The sequence below is a fragment of the Chondrus crispus genome, genomic scaffold (assembly GCF_000350225.1).
Source record: "Chondrus crispus Stackhouse genomic scaffold, scaffold_219, whole genome shotgun sequence".
Lineage (NCBI taxonomy): Eukaryota > Rhodophyta > Florideophyceae > Gigartinales > Gigartinaceae > Chondrus > Chondrus crispus.
Genome location: NW_005179095.1, coordinates 134551 through 149657, shown reverse-complemented (window position 1 = coordinate 149657; position 15107 = coordinate 134551). Strand labels below are relative to the sequence as shown.

General features: G+C 52.7%; 2 protein-coding genes; one reads left to right on the top strand and one right to left on the bottom strand.

Annotated features, from left to right (window-relative positions):
* CHC_T00008265001 (cycloartenol synthase) lies at positions 1 to 2439 on the top strand. XM_005715516.1 is given in 2 exon segments: positions 1 to 2202; positions 2203 to 2439. The coding sequence occupies 1 exon segment, from the start codon at positions 1 to 3 to the stop codon at positions 2200 to 2202; it is 2202 nt and encodes a 733-aa protein (XP_005715573.1). The 3' UTR covers positions 2203 to 2439.
* A 41-nt stretch (positions 2440 to 2480) lies between these two features.
* CHC_T00004209001 (hypothetical protein) lies at positions 2481 to 2966 on the bottom strand. Its single transcript, XM_005715515.1, has one exon. It carries the CDS (start codon positions 2964 to 2966, stop codon positions 2481 to 2483), a length of 486 nt encoding a protein of 161 aa, XP_005715572.1.
* Between the last annotated feature and the right edge of the window lie 12141 nt (positions 2967 to 15107).

Here is a 15107-nt window from a genome sequence, read left to right as displayed (position 1 = left end):
ATGTGGCGTCTAAATGTCGATCGCGGCCGCCAATGGTGGACGACCGACGCCGACGCCGCCACCTCGCCAGCCCTGTCTGCGGCCCTGTCCTCCGCGCGCGCCGCGTACGCGTCGTCGAAGCACGCGCACTCATCGGACGCCTATCTGCGCGCGCTAGCGTCGCACGGCCATCTGCTTGGCAACCCGACGTGCGGCGCGCTAGCGCCCGTGCCCGCGCGGCTGCGGCGCGACGCCCGCGCGGCCGCGCTGCACAAGGGGCTGTCCTTCTTCGCGACGCTGCAGACGGGCGACGGCCACTGGGCCGGCGACTACGCAGGGCCCATGTTCCTGCTGCCGGGGCTCGTCATCGCGTGCTACGTGTCCCGCACGCCCCTGCCGCCCGCCCACCGCGCAGAGATGCTGCGCTACTTGCGCAACCACCAGAACCCCGACGGCGGCTTCGGCCTGCACATCGAGCACAAGTCCACTATGTTTTCCACCGCACTCAACTACGTCGCCATGCGCATCCTCGGCGCGGGGAGCGCCGACTCTGATTCGCGGAGCGCGCGCGCATGGATCCGCGCACACGGCGGCCCCGCTGGCTGCCCCGGCTGGGGCAAGTTCTGGCTGGCCGTCCTCGGCGTTTACGAGTGGCAGGGCATGGACCCGCTCACGCCGGAGTTCTGGCTCCTGCCGTATGCGCTCCCGTGCCATCCCGCCCGGTTTTGGTGCCATTGTCGCGTCGTGTACTTGCCCATGAGCTATCTGTACGGGAGGAGGGCGGTAGGGGAGGTCACGGAGCTCGTGCGGGAGTTGCGGGAGGAGCTGTATGAGGAGCCGTACGAGAGCATTGAGTGGCCGGCGTGGAGGGGAAGGTGCTGCGAGGAGGATGTTTACGTGCGGAGGCCGAAGCTGCAGCGCGTGTTGTGGGGCGCGTTGGCGCTGTGGGAGAGCATCTGGTTTCCAGGGAAGCAGTGGCTGAGGGAACGCGCGTTGAAGGAGACTTTGATGCAGATCACGGCGGAGGATGAGAATACAAACTATATTTGTATCGGCCCGGTGAACAAGGTTATTAATTTCTTGTGCAGATGGTTTGATGACCCGGATGGCGTGGCCGTGGACAAGCATCGCGACCGCCTTACGGACTACCTGTGGCTGGCGGAGGATGGCATGAAGATGCAGGGGTACAACGGGTCGCAGCTGTGGGACACGGCGTTTGCGAGTCAGGCGTTTATGGCCGCGGGCCGGGACATTGTTGAGCCTTTTACGAAGACACTGTCCTTGGCGCATGATTACGTGGAGATGACGCAGGTGCTCGTAGATGTACCGAACCGGGAGAGGTTTTACCGGCATATGAGCAAGGGCGCGTGGCCGTTCAGTACTAGGGATCATGGCTGGCCTATCGCTGACTGCACGGGGGAGGGCCTGGCCGCCGCACTCTTGCTGCAGGGGAAGAAGGGCACGTGGATTCCGAAGAAGAAGATGATCAGCAACGACAGGCTGCAAGACGCCGTCAAGATGATTCTGAGCTATCAGAACCCGGACGGCGGTTGGGCTACATACGAGTTGCAGCGCGGCCCGGCATGGTTGGAATTCCTTAACCCATCAGAAGTGTTTGGCGACATCATGGTCGATTATTCTTACGTTGAATGCACGGCGTCCGCGCTCAAGGGGATTGGAGAGTTTCGCGCGGAGTTTCCAGACCATCCGCTTGTACCCAAATTGAACGAGTCCTTGGCGAAAGGGATCAGATACATAGAGTCGATCCAAAAGCAAGATGGGTCGTGGTACGGTAGCTGGGGCATATGTTTCCTTTACGCGATTTGGTTTGCCATAGACGCATACACGTCGATGGGATTGACGCTTGAGACAAGCCCCTCTATGGAGCGTGCGTGCCAATTTGTTCTGAACAAGCAAAGGGAGGATGGAGGGTGGGGCGAGAGCTACCTCAGCTCGGAAACAATGGTATACACGCAATCGGAAGAGAGCTTAGTTGTCAGCACAGGATGGGCTCTTGTTGCGCTATCGATGGCTCGCTGGCCTGACAGGGAACCTCTTGAGAAGGCCTCCCAGTTTCTCATTCGCTCACAGGATGAAAACGGGGATTGGCCCCAGCAAAACATTTGCGGCGTTTTCAATCGCAACTGCATGATTTCGTATTCGCAGTATCGCAACATCTTCCCCATTTGGGCGCTTGCCGAGTACAGGAAAAATTATCCCTAGCCTCCGGAAACTTCGCCTTCACATTCCGTGGGGTAGCCAGTGCGTTTCCAAGGTTAGAATGCGTGACAGACGCCTGCACCCAACTAAGTTGTTGTTCAAGAGACATTGCTGGTGCCGGAGAATATGGGATCACGGCCAGGGTCATTCAAAGACTAGGACACTGGTTATAGCCTCCTTCTCTAGATCTAATGTTAACACTTCGAAAAAAAAATCGATAAGATCCCTCGAGGCCCTTCAGCTTGCCTTGAAAACGTGCATGGATGAAGGCCGTGTGCTCACTAGTCGCTCTCTTCGTCAGAACTCTGGTCTTGCCATTGTGCCCTGTTTGGGTTTCCGCTACCAATCTCCCATTGCTCATCTCCATGACCAGGCTCCTCCTCCGAATTTCCACCCGCACCCTCTGACACAATCGCAGGCATGTCCTCCGTGTTGTCCTCCTCACCCTTAAACGAGCGCGGCCAATACGGCTCCTTACTTATACCATGTAAGAAGTGGGTCAGCACGACCACTTCAATATCTCCGCGCACGCGTCCGTCTTTTCGCGTCTCATCATCCTTCACGAAGACGTAGCTCCCTCTCCTAATAAACACGACGTGGCGCATGCGCTTCGGTAGTTGGTAGAGAGTTTTCGCCCCATGTTCATCCTCCACTTCGTAATTGTTTTCGCCGCATGCGGCTATTACTCGTGCCACTTTTTGGCCCTCCTCCAGTACCGGCGGCTCGGAGAGGGCCTGCAACTGCTTGCGACGATTTGCTTTGGGCATTGCACTGCGCAGGTCCTTCGCCGAGCAAGCGTTGCAAAACTGTTATTCGTCAATTTCGTCACTTGACAGTTGTCAGGTCTGAAATGAAACAAGGTCGGAGCCGATGCGACGATTCTGAGATCAGTCCGTCGGTGGCACTGGAAGCTCATACTGTACGGTATCATCTTCAGGCAGCGATGCTCCGTGGGCAATGATTTTTTGTTAATTTTTTCAAAGGTCTCAAACACGCATAAAGGGGGATGCTCAGGATATCGGACAAAAACATCAATATTAAAAGGAAAAAATACTTGTTATTGTCAAGCAATCACCATTTTTTATCCATTGCGACGGGGACACTCTCAGCCTGTCGTCCACTGGGACTTTGCGAAAACAACCACGCACACAGAAGAGGAGTGAGATTGAAGCGCACGGACACTGCTGCACCCCAACCGAGCACAACCGAGCACAGCAGATCGGACACCCATGCAAATAAAAAAAGGGGATTTCACGATCAGTAGGGGAAACGGGAAAAAAGAACTGATTCAGTAGGCGAATGTTTTTTTTGACAGATTTAGTAGAAGAATCCGTTGCAAGGTCACTTTTCCGTAGGCTAAATACGAAAAATGACAGAATCGGTAGGCGTTCCTCAAAACCCCATCCATATTTGTTACAGGTACGTTTACCCTACTGATCTTGCCCGCATCGTCCCTATCCCCCACTGATCTTGAAGTCTTCTGGTAACCCTAAACCTGTCCCATTCCCATACTGCTCTTGAGTCCTCTTCCCCTTACTGAACATGAGTACTGAGGACGAGCTACAGAGAATCACTGCGATCCCGGAAAATATTTCCGTATTGAAGGTATTCTTCCCACGTAATACCGAGGAGAGCATCTCGCTATCCAACATTCGACGTGCTTATTTGAATCTATGCCTCCGGGTCTATCCAAACAAGGGAATGATTGGTAATATCGAAGAGGCCACTCGCTGCACGCAAAAATATCAAAATGCTTTGATTTGGCCAAAGAGTATGCAGATAGCCATGGAGGAAGACGATCTTGCCTAATTCCAGGAGATATTTGCTTCAATGGTTTTACTACGACTGAAGATGTTCCATTTCAAGAGGGTGATCCGTCTGATGCATTCAGAGAGGATCTAGACGACCTTTTTGACGGTTTCTTTCCCAGCGAAGAAGAAGAATTTATGCAAAAAGGGGGCTCCCGTGAATCAGATGAGTACATGAAAAGGTCTGCATGCCGGAGCCGCAGTCCTGATCATGACAATAGCAGTTCCGATGACAGTATTGTGTTTGTCTCAGAATCCAAAGCGCCATCTTTTAACGGACAAAACTTGAAAAAAATCACTTCACACTCCTCGGTAGGCTACAATCTCACCAAACAAACCCCTCTTTGAGAACGAATCGCAGCTTAATACAGAAACATTTGAAAGAGTACGTGAAAGCAATCGTGCGTACAAAACAAGAACTGGTGGATGGAAGTTGCGTGAGTACAAAGCCCATGTTTCTGCATGTCTAGGGCAAAACGTTGCAAGTGACACAAATAGTAGGCGAAATTGCACCCCTGCCTATACGGCAAAACAAGTGGCTCGATTAATCGAGCCACTTGTTTCGTTTGATTTAGTTGTCAAAGACGGGTTTTCTTTTAGATCTGGAAGAACCAATTGGTTCTTCCAGATTTAAAAGAAACCCCGTCCTTGACAACTAAATTTATCGTCTCAATTGTGACTGCAAAACGGATATACACCCGTCAACCAGGTCTACGTCACTTTCGCTCCGTCAAGACCGAGATATCACGCATGATGACGGCCAATCGCCTAGAATATATGGCAACTATGGAGGGATATGCCATACTTTTACAGGAACTGGGTCATATTGTCGAAATGTTTACATGTTCTGCCGACGAAATGAAGCAAACTCGTCTTAAGGCTGCCAGGTTCATATTTGGACAACTCAAGAAAGGCGAGGTCGTGCCTGATGAGGCAAGATTTGACCACCAAGTTGTCGACTATTCGGACATTGTAGATGGCAGGAAATATTATTCAGGCGTCGTGTTCGTCTCTAGCATTGCCAGCCATTTTTGCAAATATGGGAGAGCAATAACAGCCGCTGATGCTTCACACTGTCAGGGGTGCGGACCGCAGTCATACGGCACAACTTATGAGGTTGTTGGCTACGATGCTAACCACAATTTAGTACGGCTATTGTTTGCGCACACCGTCGGCCCTGAATGCGAAGAATCGTGGACCATGGTGTTTACGAATTTGAAGAGGGTGTCCGGGTTTGATGTTCAAGGCCGCGTTACTATTGTGGACCAAGAAAAGTCCATTGATTGCTCCTTTGAAAATGTCATGGAATATGCCAAACTGTTCCTCGACCCTTTGTATGTTAAGAAAAACATGATGAAGGCATTGGTAAGGAAAAAGCAGCCGGTATCTCTCAATACCAACGAGCTGTTCATTCAACATCACAGAGTGCTGTTGACGCAGTGAAACGGACTTATGGGCAGAGAACCGCCCAATATCTGTCTCGATTTCCGAATAGTGATCTTTACAGGGCATATGCTGGACTGCAGGATCTAGTGACTTCCACGCAGGGCGGGGAAAGCCAAATGAGTGCCTCACTTAGGAATCAAATCCGAAGTGTGGAACCACAGTCAATGCTGAAAACAGTCCTCGAGTCGCAGCGAAATTGGTTTCTGAAACGGCAAAATATAGCTCTAAATTGCAAGGCCCCGGTCCCTCCGCAAGTAGAACGGCATGTAGCATCCCTCATTCGTCTAGGAAGGCCCTATCAAGCGCATGTGACGTTTTTAGATGGAACAGACCTTATGGAAGCCACCGTGATTAGTCAAATGGATGGTACCAGAACAAGGCGAGTAGTTCTCAGCAACGAACAGCAGAATCCTCGTGAGTGTTGTGCTTATTCCTTCGACAGGGCTCTGTTTCCTTGTTGGCACGGAACAGCCGTACTCTGCCAGAAATATGGGACGATGAATTTGTTCAAGTTTATTGGACCTAAAAATCTAACAGTCGCTTGGAAAGAACAGTACGAAGGGCTGATGTTAGGGATGCCGCTGCAAGCAGACGTCGATAGAGTGGTTCTAGATGCTCAGGAGCAAGTTTTGTCTGGTTCTACCATCAACATTCCAGTTGCCCTTGCTCCACCGCGCGGGAGGCCAGTCCAAAATGCGGGGAAACGGATGCGCTCGTGGTATGAATCCGGGCCTGCGGCTCGAAAACTCTCCTACTACTGCTCTCTGTGCCACCTAAAGGGAGATACTGCTCGCAAATGTGAACTGCGTCAGCTGTTTAAAGATGACTGAAGTAGCGTTTTTGCCTACTACATGTGTTACTTTGTTTTTGCCTACTTCTTTCGCCACAGTCAGGCAGTTCCCCTACCATTTGGTCTTTTCCCCTACTGTTTGAGTCACGGTGGGTAATTTCCGCATGCAATGGCTGCTTCCCCTACTGAACTGCCACTTTTCCCTCATTCTCCTACTGAACTGCTACTTTTCCCAACTTAGCCTACTGATAAAGCCAAATGGCACGAGTTCGCCAACGAATCGTGATATTTCCCAAAAAATGAAAGCCGCCCGTTTTGTGTGCTTGGGCTGCTACACTCGAGTGTTCACAGCTTTCTACCTATAAGATCCTATAGGTAGAAAGCTGTGAACAATCGATTGAGATTTTCTTTCTCTAAGTTCAACCACGTCGTTCTGAGATACGGCGCATTGTCTGGCGCCGTTATGCAGCTGCGTTGCACCTTGGCACTTGTCGGAGATGTTTTTCCAAAATATTTGGCATGTCCGATTTTTTGTCACTGTCCGAAACGTGGGCACCCCCCCCCCCCCCCCTTTATTCCACCCTCACGCTTCTTCTTCCCTGCACCTCAGAACTACACCGATCACAGCAATTAGATTGGTCTAATCTAAAAAGGAACCACAAAAAAACCAACCTCCAAACCCGAATTTGTAGCATATTATGCTACAAATTCGGGTTTGGAGGTTAATCTAAATCTAATACGGGGAAGGAGACAATATCTCCCTCCCCGTATTAGATTTAGATTAGATTTGTAACTGTAGAGCCCGAGCTCTACAGTACTTCGGTGCGCGCGCGCGCACGTGAACCCCACGTGTACGGGGGCGCGCGCACACACGTGTACGACACGTGTGCTGCCAGCCCCGACGGCTGACAGCACTACAGTGCAGGCCGATCTGCACAACTGTAATGCTATGATAAGTTACTCTGTATATTGAATATGAGCGGACCGCCGGCGGTGGAGGGCGAGAAGCACGGACTTGTCAAGGATCCTCCACCTTGGTCCGCCCGCTTACTTTCAGGTACTTCCGTCCGTATTACCTAGGAGTAGCACCGCGCGCGGGTTGAGGACGCGCGCAGCACGCCCACGAGCCGGCTCCGCCTCCGCCTGTCGGTACTGGATCGTGACCCAGTACCGCTCCGGGGCGTCGAGGCATAGAACCGCTCGCGCGTGCGCGCGTCCTCCCCGATCCCGCTCTACCACCACTACCTCGAGCCCGTGCTCGGTACCGTAGGTGGGCCGTGCTTCTGTCTTCCCGCCGATCGGGGTCTTTCCGAACTGTCAGTACTCACCCCCCTCGTCGTTGGGGGTGATTATACTACAGAATTGTCATAGTCTAATATAGTTACGCACCTCAGTTAATTGTGGCTTGGTTCTTAAATACATTAGCCGATGCTATTTTCGGTTGTTCCAAATTAGATTCGGCAGAAATCCACATATTTTTCATCAATGACTTGCCCTTCAAAAAATGGTCTTGTGTTTTGCCACTATGGGCAGGAGATCGTTGGACAATTGGCTTTCATCCCAGATCCCGTTTACGTTAAGATACATCCCAATGCGAATCATTGTCTTACGAGCATACTTCAAACCATTCGAATATCTCTGCCTATTAAAATCTATAACAGTCGCAGCTGCTGGTTTATAGAAAAATCTCTCTCCGGGAGTCGGATTTCGTCTACCTCCTTCAGTCCAAAGATTGTCCCGTGTAAAGCTTAATCTGTACCGTTCGCAACGATTTCGCCAGGGATCCTTGATTTTCTGAATGGGAAAAGTGTCCGTAGGCTGCAAGCAATGTGTCGCATTTGGTGGGAACCGCATTATTGTCTTCTTCATTCCTCCCAAGACATGCTTCGAATGTTAAGGTCGTGTCCTGAAGCATTGCCCACAAATAAGACTCTTTCCTCCTCATCTGGTAATGCCCTAATAGCACGTGGTTTCTCGACCCATGATTTGAGCACAGTGCGATCCATCAAACCATTCGGTCCGGAACTTTCACATACCCATGAAATACAGGCTATGACGCTGCGTATTGGTAAAACCAATTAATATGCTTGAACACCAGCATCAGGGGTTTAATCATAGTTCTGGTATAACGACGGACGCCCGCGGTGGTTATTGCAGTACAATGACGGACGCGCGCGCGGGGAGGTTATTAACCGTGCGGCCGTTCACGGGGCACACGTGGGCGGGTGTGCGCACGTGTAGGAAGCGCACGCGTGTACCGACCGGTTGTGGCGCACGTGTCCAGTAGCACACGTGTCGCCCGTGCGGTAGTCTATGCGTGTTACGTGCGCTCGTTAGCACACGTGTTGTCCGTACGGTAGTCTGTAAGCATCACGCGTGTATAGTAGTGCACATGTGTAGTAGCAGCGTCCGTGCAGTGGTAGTAATTATGGCGCTAGTTTTTTAATTGTGTGCAGTACCCGGCACGCACCAGGCGGCAGGTACTGTACTACTGTACTGAGACAGGTGTCCGAGGCGTCCCTTCGAGGGGTTAAGACCTGACACCTGTCCCCACCAGTAAACTCTAGCAAGCTCGCCCCCGTCCCTTTCGCGCCTAATCTACGACCGTTCGGTAGTATATCTGCGGACTAGGTTCTAACCCGTTACCGATCGCTCCCGTTTACGTACCACGGGTCGACTGCGCGTAACCGGCCAGTGAACCCTTTTCAAAAGGGATCCCATACGGGCGAACTTGCGAACTTCGCTAGTTCGCCCGTATCGGATCTATTCGCGCCGTGCGTCCGCGTCGCGTGCTCCTTCTTCAAAGCCTCCTCCTCTCACCCAACCCAGGGCGGAGAGGATTATCCCACAGTTATTAACCGGGCGGCCGTGCAAGGTGTAAACATGGGCAGAGTGCCCACGTGTAGGGAGCGCGCGCGTGCACCGATCGGTTGTGGCGAGGCGTACGTGTACAGTAGCACGCGACTCGTCCGTGCCGTAGTGTATAGTTACTGCGCATGTACAGAAGCACACGTATGGTGCGTGCGATGGTTGGTAGCTATTGTAGTGTAATGACCAGGGCGAGCGCGCGGAGGTCAACGGACGGCCGTGCACGGTATACACGTGGGCGGTTGTGCCCACGTGTACCGAGCGCGCGCGCGTGCCGAGCGGTCGCAATCTGGCATACGTGTACAGTAGTGCACGTGTCGGACAAGCGGTAGTCTGCTAGTATTACGCGTGTACGCTAGTACACGTGGCATCCGTGCGGTAGTCTGTAAGCAGCGCGTGTGTACAGCAGTACACACGTGTAGCTGCAGCGTCCGCGCGGTAATTAGAAATTGAGGCGCTAGTTTTTTAATTGCGTTCAGTACCTGGTACGCACTAGGCGGCAGGTACTGTACACTGGGACAGGTGTCCGAGGCGTCCCTCTGAGGCGTTAGGGCCTGACACCCATCCCCAACAGTAAACTGGGGCAAGCTCGCCCCCGTCCTTCTCGCGCCTATATACGTCCGTTTCGGTTGTCTATCGCGCTCGCTGGCTTCTAACCAGTTACCGGTAGCTCCCGTTTACGCACCACGGGGCGACTGCGCGTAACCGGCCAGTGAGCCACTCCCTTTTCGCGAGCTCGTCAGATCGGTTCAATTAGCGCGTCGCGTCCGCGCCGCGTGCTCCCTAGCTAAAGCCTCCGCCTCTCACCCAACCCAGGGCGGAGAGGAGTTATCCCACAGCTATTACGCTTGTACGGCAGCGCACACGGGTAATGGCAGCATCCGCCCGGTAGTTAGTAATTCTGGCGCTAGCATTTAAATTGTGTACAGTACCCGGCACTCACTAGTGTAGCATAACTACCGACGGCGTTATATTAGATTTAGATTTGGATCTAACGCTGTAAAGTACGGACCTTACAGCGCGCGCGCGCGCATACCTTACAGCGCGCGCGCACCAACACGTGTGTCCCACGTGTAGCACACGTATGCTGTCAGCCCCGACGGCTGACAGCGTTACAGTGCGGGCCGGCCCGCACTGCCTACAGTAAGCCGACTACAGTACAGTCCATACTGTACTGTAGACGGTTAATTAACTTGTACAATAAATACAGTGAGCGACCGCCGGGGGAGAGGGAAGCTAGGCAACCCTCCACCGACGGTCGACCACCCAGCTTACTCTACTCACACCGCCGTTCCGCGAGTAGTTACCACCGAGCGGGTAGTGGACACGGGCGACACTGCGGCGAGCTGCGATCCGCCTCCGCCCGTCAGTACCGGATCGTCAACCGGTAGTGCTCCGGGGCGTCGAGGCGTCGATCTGCTCGCCTACGCGCGCGTCCCCGCCGACCACGCTCTACCACCCGCTACCGGCCCGCTTCCGGTGGCGTTGGTTGGTTCAAGACCCTCGGTACGCCGATCCGGGGTCTTCCGCCGAACATCGCGAACACCCCCTCCGCCGTGTGTGGGGTGTTTATGCGACAACTAGGCGACATACACTGTACTGCTATTGGTGTCTGAAGTGTCCCTCAGAGGGGTTAAGGCCCGACACCCATCCCCACCAGTAACCTGGGATAAGCTCGTCTCCGTCCCTTTTGTGCCTATATACGACCGTTCGGTGAGTTCATCGCGCGCTGTAGTGCACTGTACTCTATAGCGGGACAGCTGTCCCTACCCGCCAAAATCGCGCCGGTCCGCCACCACGTGTACCATGGGTACACGTGGACTCCTCTGTCTGTCTGCCGGACCTCGCCGGTGGACACGTGTAATTCCTCTGTAACCCGTCGGGCCTATAGGGGCTTTTGTCTAGTCCCCTCGCGACAAGTCCTTACCGCTCCGCCCCCTCTGGCCGATCCGCAGTTTTAACCCTACTTTTTGCTACCTACTGCGCCGATCGCGCCCGGTCCCCGTTGCCGGTGATCACCGGGTGGTCTCCCGTACAAACCTTGTTCCGAACACACGTGCTCCCTGGGGTTATACGCCGCGACCCCAGTGTACGACAGCGTGCTCCGCCGGTGAAACCCCTACCTCATCACCAACCCAGGGCAGAGCGGAGTTATCTCACAATAGCCCCTGGAGCACCACTTAGTCGTACCATCACAGTGATAGGATCACCCCCGATACAACTTCAGCGTACTGCATATACATACCTGCAAGGAATCCGAGCTTCTTACAATTATCTACATTAAAGACGAAATGAGTTTCGTCCGCGTTCTCCATATTTTCCCCCCTGAAATCCCCTGATGCAAATACACGTTACATAACACCGAGATAGTGAGCTTTTGCCTTTTCAAGTCGCAATTCTTGCACTGGACTTGTAAGTAATGTACCGGTCTGTGCACTTATAACAATTTTATGGACATGCATGAACCGCTGCACCCACTTACTGGCTAGATTGTACGATATCGAAACACAATCAAGCTTTTCTCATGCCTTGTAACCTTTCGTTTCGTCCTCATCCAATACTAAGCATTTGGAAAGAGATTGCAGTACAAAAGTAGCAAACGTCACACCGACAAATCCCAAACGGTCAAAACGCTCGAATAAATGCGTATAGAATGCTTAGGCCCATTTTATCTTCTTTTGGCCTCAACCCCGACGTGCTTTGAAAATTTCACCTCTGATTCCATTTGTACCTGTCCCTTTTAATGTTTTTTTGCGCTGCGGTGGCACTTTGAAAGCCAATGTAGCCTCCCATTTCCTCATTTTCTCCAACATAGACCTACCTTTCCAAAGTGTGCCTTTTCGCTTCTATCTGAAAATTTTTATAGAAAGGCCCGCAGTGTTCTGAATTGGACATGCATCTCACCATTCTGAACGGCATCATTGATCATGCATTTGGTCACATGATATCGAACGGCAACGGTTGACAATTAAACATTTGTTTCGCAATTCCGTGCACTATTTTCCGAGATCGTGATTCTGGAAGATGTGTGAGATGGAGAAGCAGAAGTGGCTGTGTTCTTGTTGGTGTAGCATAAGCGCAGATCAGAATTAGATTTAAAATTAGATCGCGCGCGCACACACACGTGTACTGTCAGGACTGTCAGGACGCCCGCACACACGTGTATCATCGGCACGCGCGCGCACACGTGTATGGACAGCGCTACAGTAGCTGAGTACGGTAGCTCAGCACTGTATCGCGCTACAGTGCAGTACGGACTGTACTGTAGCCCTGTATGATAGACGCGACAGACGCGTAATTGTATATTAAACCACGGGAACCGACGGCGGCGGAGGGAAGGCAAGCATCGGCTTGGCCAGACCCTCACCGTCGGCTAACCCGGAACGCTTACTCTAACTCGGGGACGCTCTCTCTGTTCGCGTTTTAGAGTAGACACCGGTAGCGGACGCGTACGTGCGCGTGCGAGCTAGGATCCGCCTCCGCCCGTCGGTACTGGAACGACACCCAGTTCCGCGCCGGGGCGTCGAGGCTTCGATCCGCTCTACCGCATACACTAACACGTTCGCGACCCGACCCGCTCTACCACCGCTACCGACCCGTGTCCTTCCTCACGCGTTGCTTACTGGTCCTTTCTGTTCTTCTCGCGTTCTACAGGGTCTCTTACGCGGACTGAGCATACACCCCTGTCGTTGGGGTGTTTATGCTACAGTTGGCTGGACGGGAGGTCAACGCTTGGGCGATTGCTCTCTCAATTGGGACATTACGCGGCATAATGGCACTCTTACGGTGATGTGGGATTGTCGTGGCATGCGTGGGAGGGAGGAAGTGATGAGTTGCAGGATGATGTCGGATACCCGGATCTTTTCTGACTTATTCCCCTATTTTCAGAATCCGTGACTAGTCGAGATCCCAGAGCTCATTCTCTATTTAAATTTGGCTAATTTAATTAGGAACCAAATCTAATTGCGCACCCTAATCTAATTTCGGTGATCGGTGTACAGTACGTCGACACTTGCTCGCCGAAGCAGAATTCAAATTCACCTCGGCCACTTCGTGTTTGTCCTTTGAAAATCGGTCCGTTTCTTTCGGAAGTGGACAGATGTAGACAAAGAAAACGTCTCGACAACACTTTCAGAATGAAAATTTTCTTTGTTCTCTATTCCCGCATCTTTTCGTGCTTTTTAAGAAATGCCAACCAATGCTTTCATGTTGTACTATCCGCAAATACAAGCACAGAGAAGCCGTAGATTTAAACGACTATATCAGGAACCACCCTGCCCTTCTAATATTCCGAATGCTGAGGGCCGTTCTACTTGGCAATAATTCTCCCATGTAAATCTGTATATCTGTATTTCTGTGTACAAATATACATACACGAAACACTGTAGGACGCATCTCCGCGCGTTTGGCTCCCGGCGAAACGCCCCATAACGCATTGCAAGCCTAAACACTGGGTGGTCATGCGCCGTGCACAACCCTTGTGCATCCGCACTATCGAAAGGGAAATAGACCCTTCTAGCTCGCCTCTTGCTTTATCCTTACGATAGGCCTGCGATAAACAGATTACAAGTGTAGCGCCGTCGCTCTCCTTCCGTAGACCATCAAGCTAAACCCAGGCACTCCATCTACACTATCCTGCACATCACCTGCACATCGGGTCGTCAGAAATGTCCTCCTCAATGACGCATGCAGATGGACGCGATCAGGCACGGCCCTTGTTTATGTTGCGCATTGCGATTTTAATTCGCCGCATGCAGAAAAGACGGAACTGTGTCATTAGACGAGAGTTACGTTTTCGATCACGGACAGATTTCTGGTCCACTGTATCATCTTTATCGGACAGGGACTTCAGAATGACATTCCGAATGACTAGAGCGTGTTTCAAACATCTTGAAACCCGAATGCGTTCTCCACTGACCAGAAGTATGACAAAACAAAGCGGAACGAATGTGCTGTGCGATTCGACCAAACTGGCAATTACCCTCCGAATGCTCGCCGGAAGCACGTATTTGGACGTCCAATGGGCTTTCAAAGTTTGCAGCGCAACTGTGTACAATGAATTTCACGATACAGTGGACCTAATTGTGCAGGCACTGGAAATGGCACCTTCCGCCATGACCGAAACAAGGGTTTTGGAGCAGCGTGCGTTGGAATTCAAAACATCACGAAAGAGGGGCAGTCCATTCGACGGGTGTGTTGGTGCTTTGGATGGAATTTCCATCCTGATTGAGAAGCCAAGAGACGTTCCGAATCCGGCCTCCTTTTATAATCGCAAGGGCTACTACGCTTTACCTGTTCAAGCTGTTGTTGATGCTCGCTACCGATTCGTATCTTTTTCGGCCAGTTGTGTTGGTTCAACTCATGACGCTGTAGCGCATGCAATGTCCAGTCTCGGCATACTTTTACAAAACCAGTCTATGCCTCTTGGCTTCTGGGTTGCTGCCGACGATGCGTACAAGTGCACCAATTACGTAGTCACTCCATTTTCATCATCCATGAATGGGGCATATGAAGAGGGTTATAATTTTTATCAGAGCTCTTTAAGGATGTGTTGTCTGCAACGCGGCGCATCTCGAGACGCTGCAAGCGGGCAGCGAGGGCGGCGTCGCCCTCGGCATCGTGGGCATGAGGTGCGTCTGCAGGCAGGCGTGCTCGAGGCGGGCGCAGGCGCGGGCGCGCCTCGACTCGATTTTCTGCAGGCGGCCAGCAAGCGCCGCGACGTCGACCGGGGATAGTGGAGCGTCGCGCAGAAGCGCCTCGGCGGCGGGCAGGTCGTCGTCGACTGAGGCCGACACGGCACGGAGCACCTCCCTGTCACACGCCGGCGAGGCGTGCGAGCAGCGGCGCGGGTTCCGCTGGCGGCTAGGTGATGTAGCGATTGAAGGTGGCGAAGAAGTCCGCATCCTCCGACACGTCGCGCGGCCCGAGCGCGGTTGCGGGCGTCGCCGTCATGGTCAGGAGCGCTTCCGAGTCCGAGTCCGACGCGGAGGCAGAGC

Coding starts and splice junctions, on each gene's coding strand:
- CHC_T00008265001 (XM_005715516.1), top strand. CDS start 1: ATGTGGCGTCTAAATGTCGATCGCGGCCGCCAATGGTGGACGACCGAC.
- CHC_T00004209001 (XM_005715515.1), bottom strand. CDS start 2,966: ATGCCCAAAGCAAATCGTCGCAAGCAGTTGCAGGCCCTCTCCGAGCCG.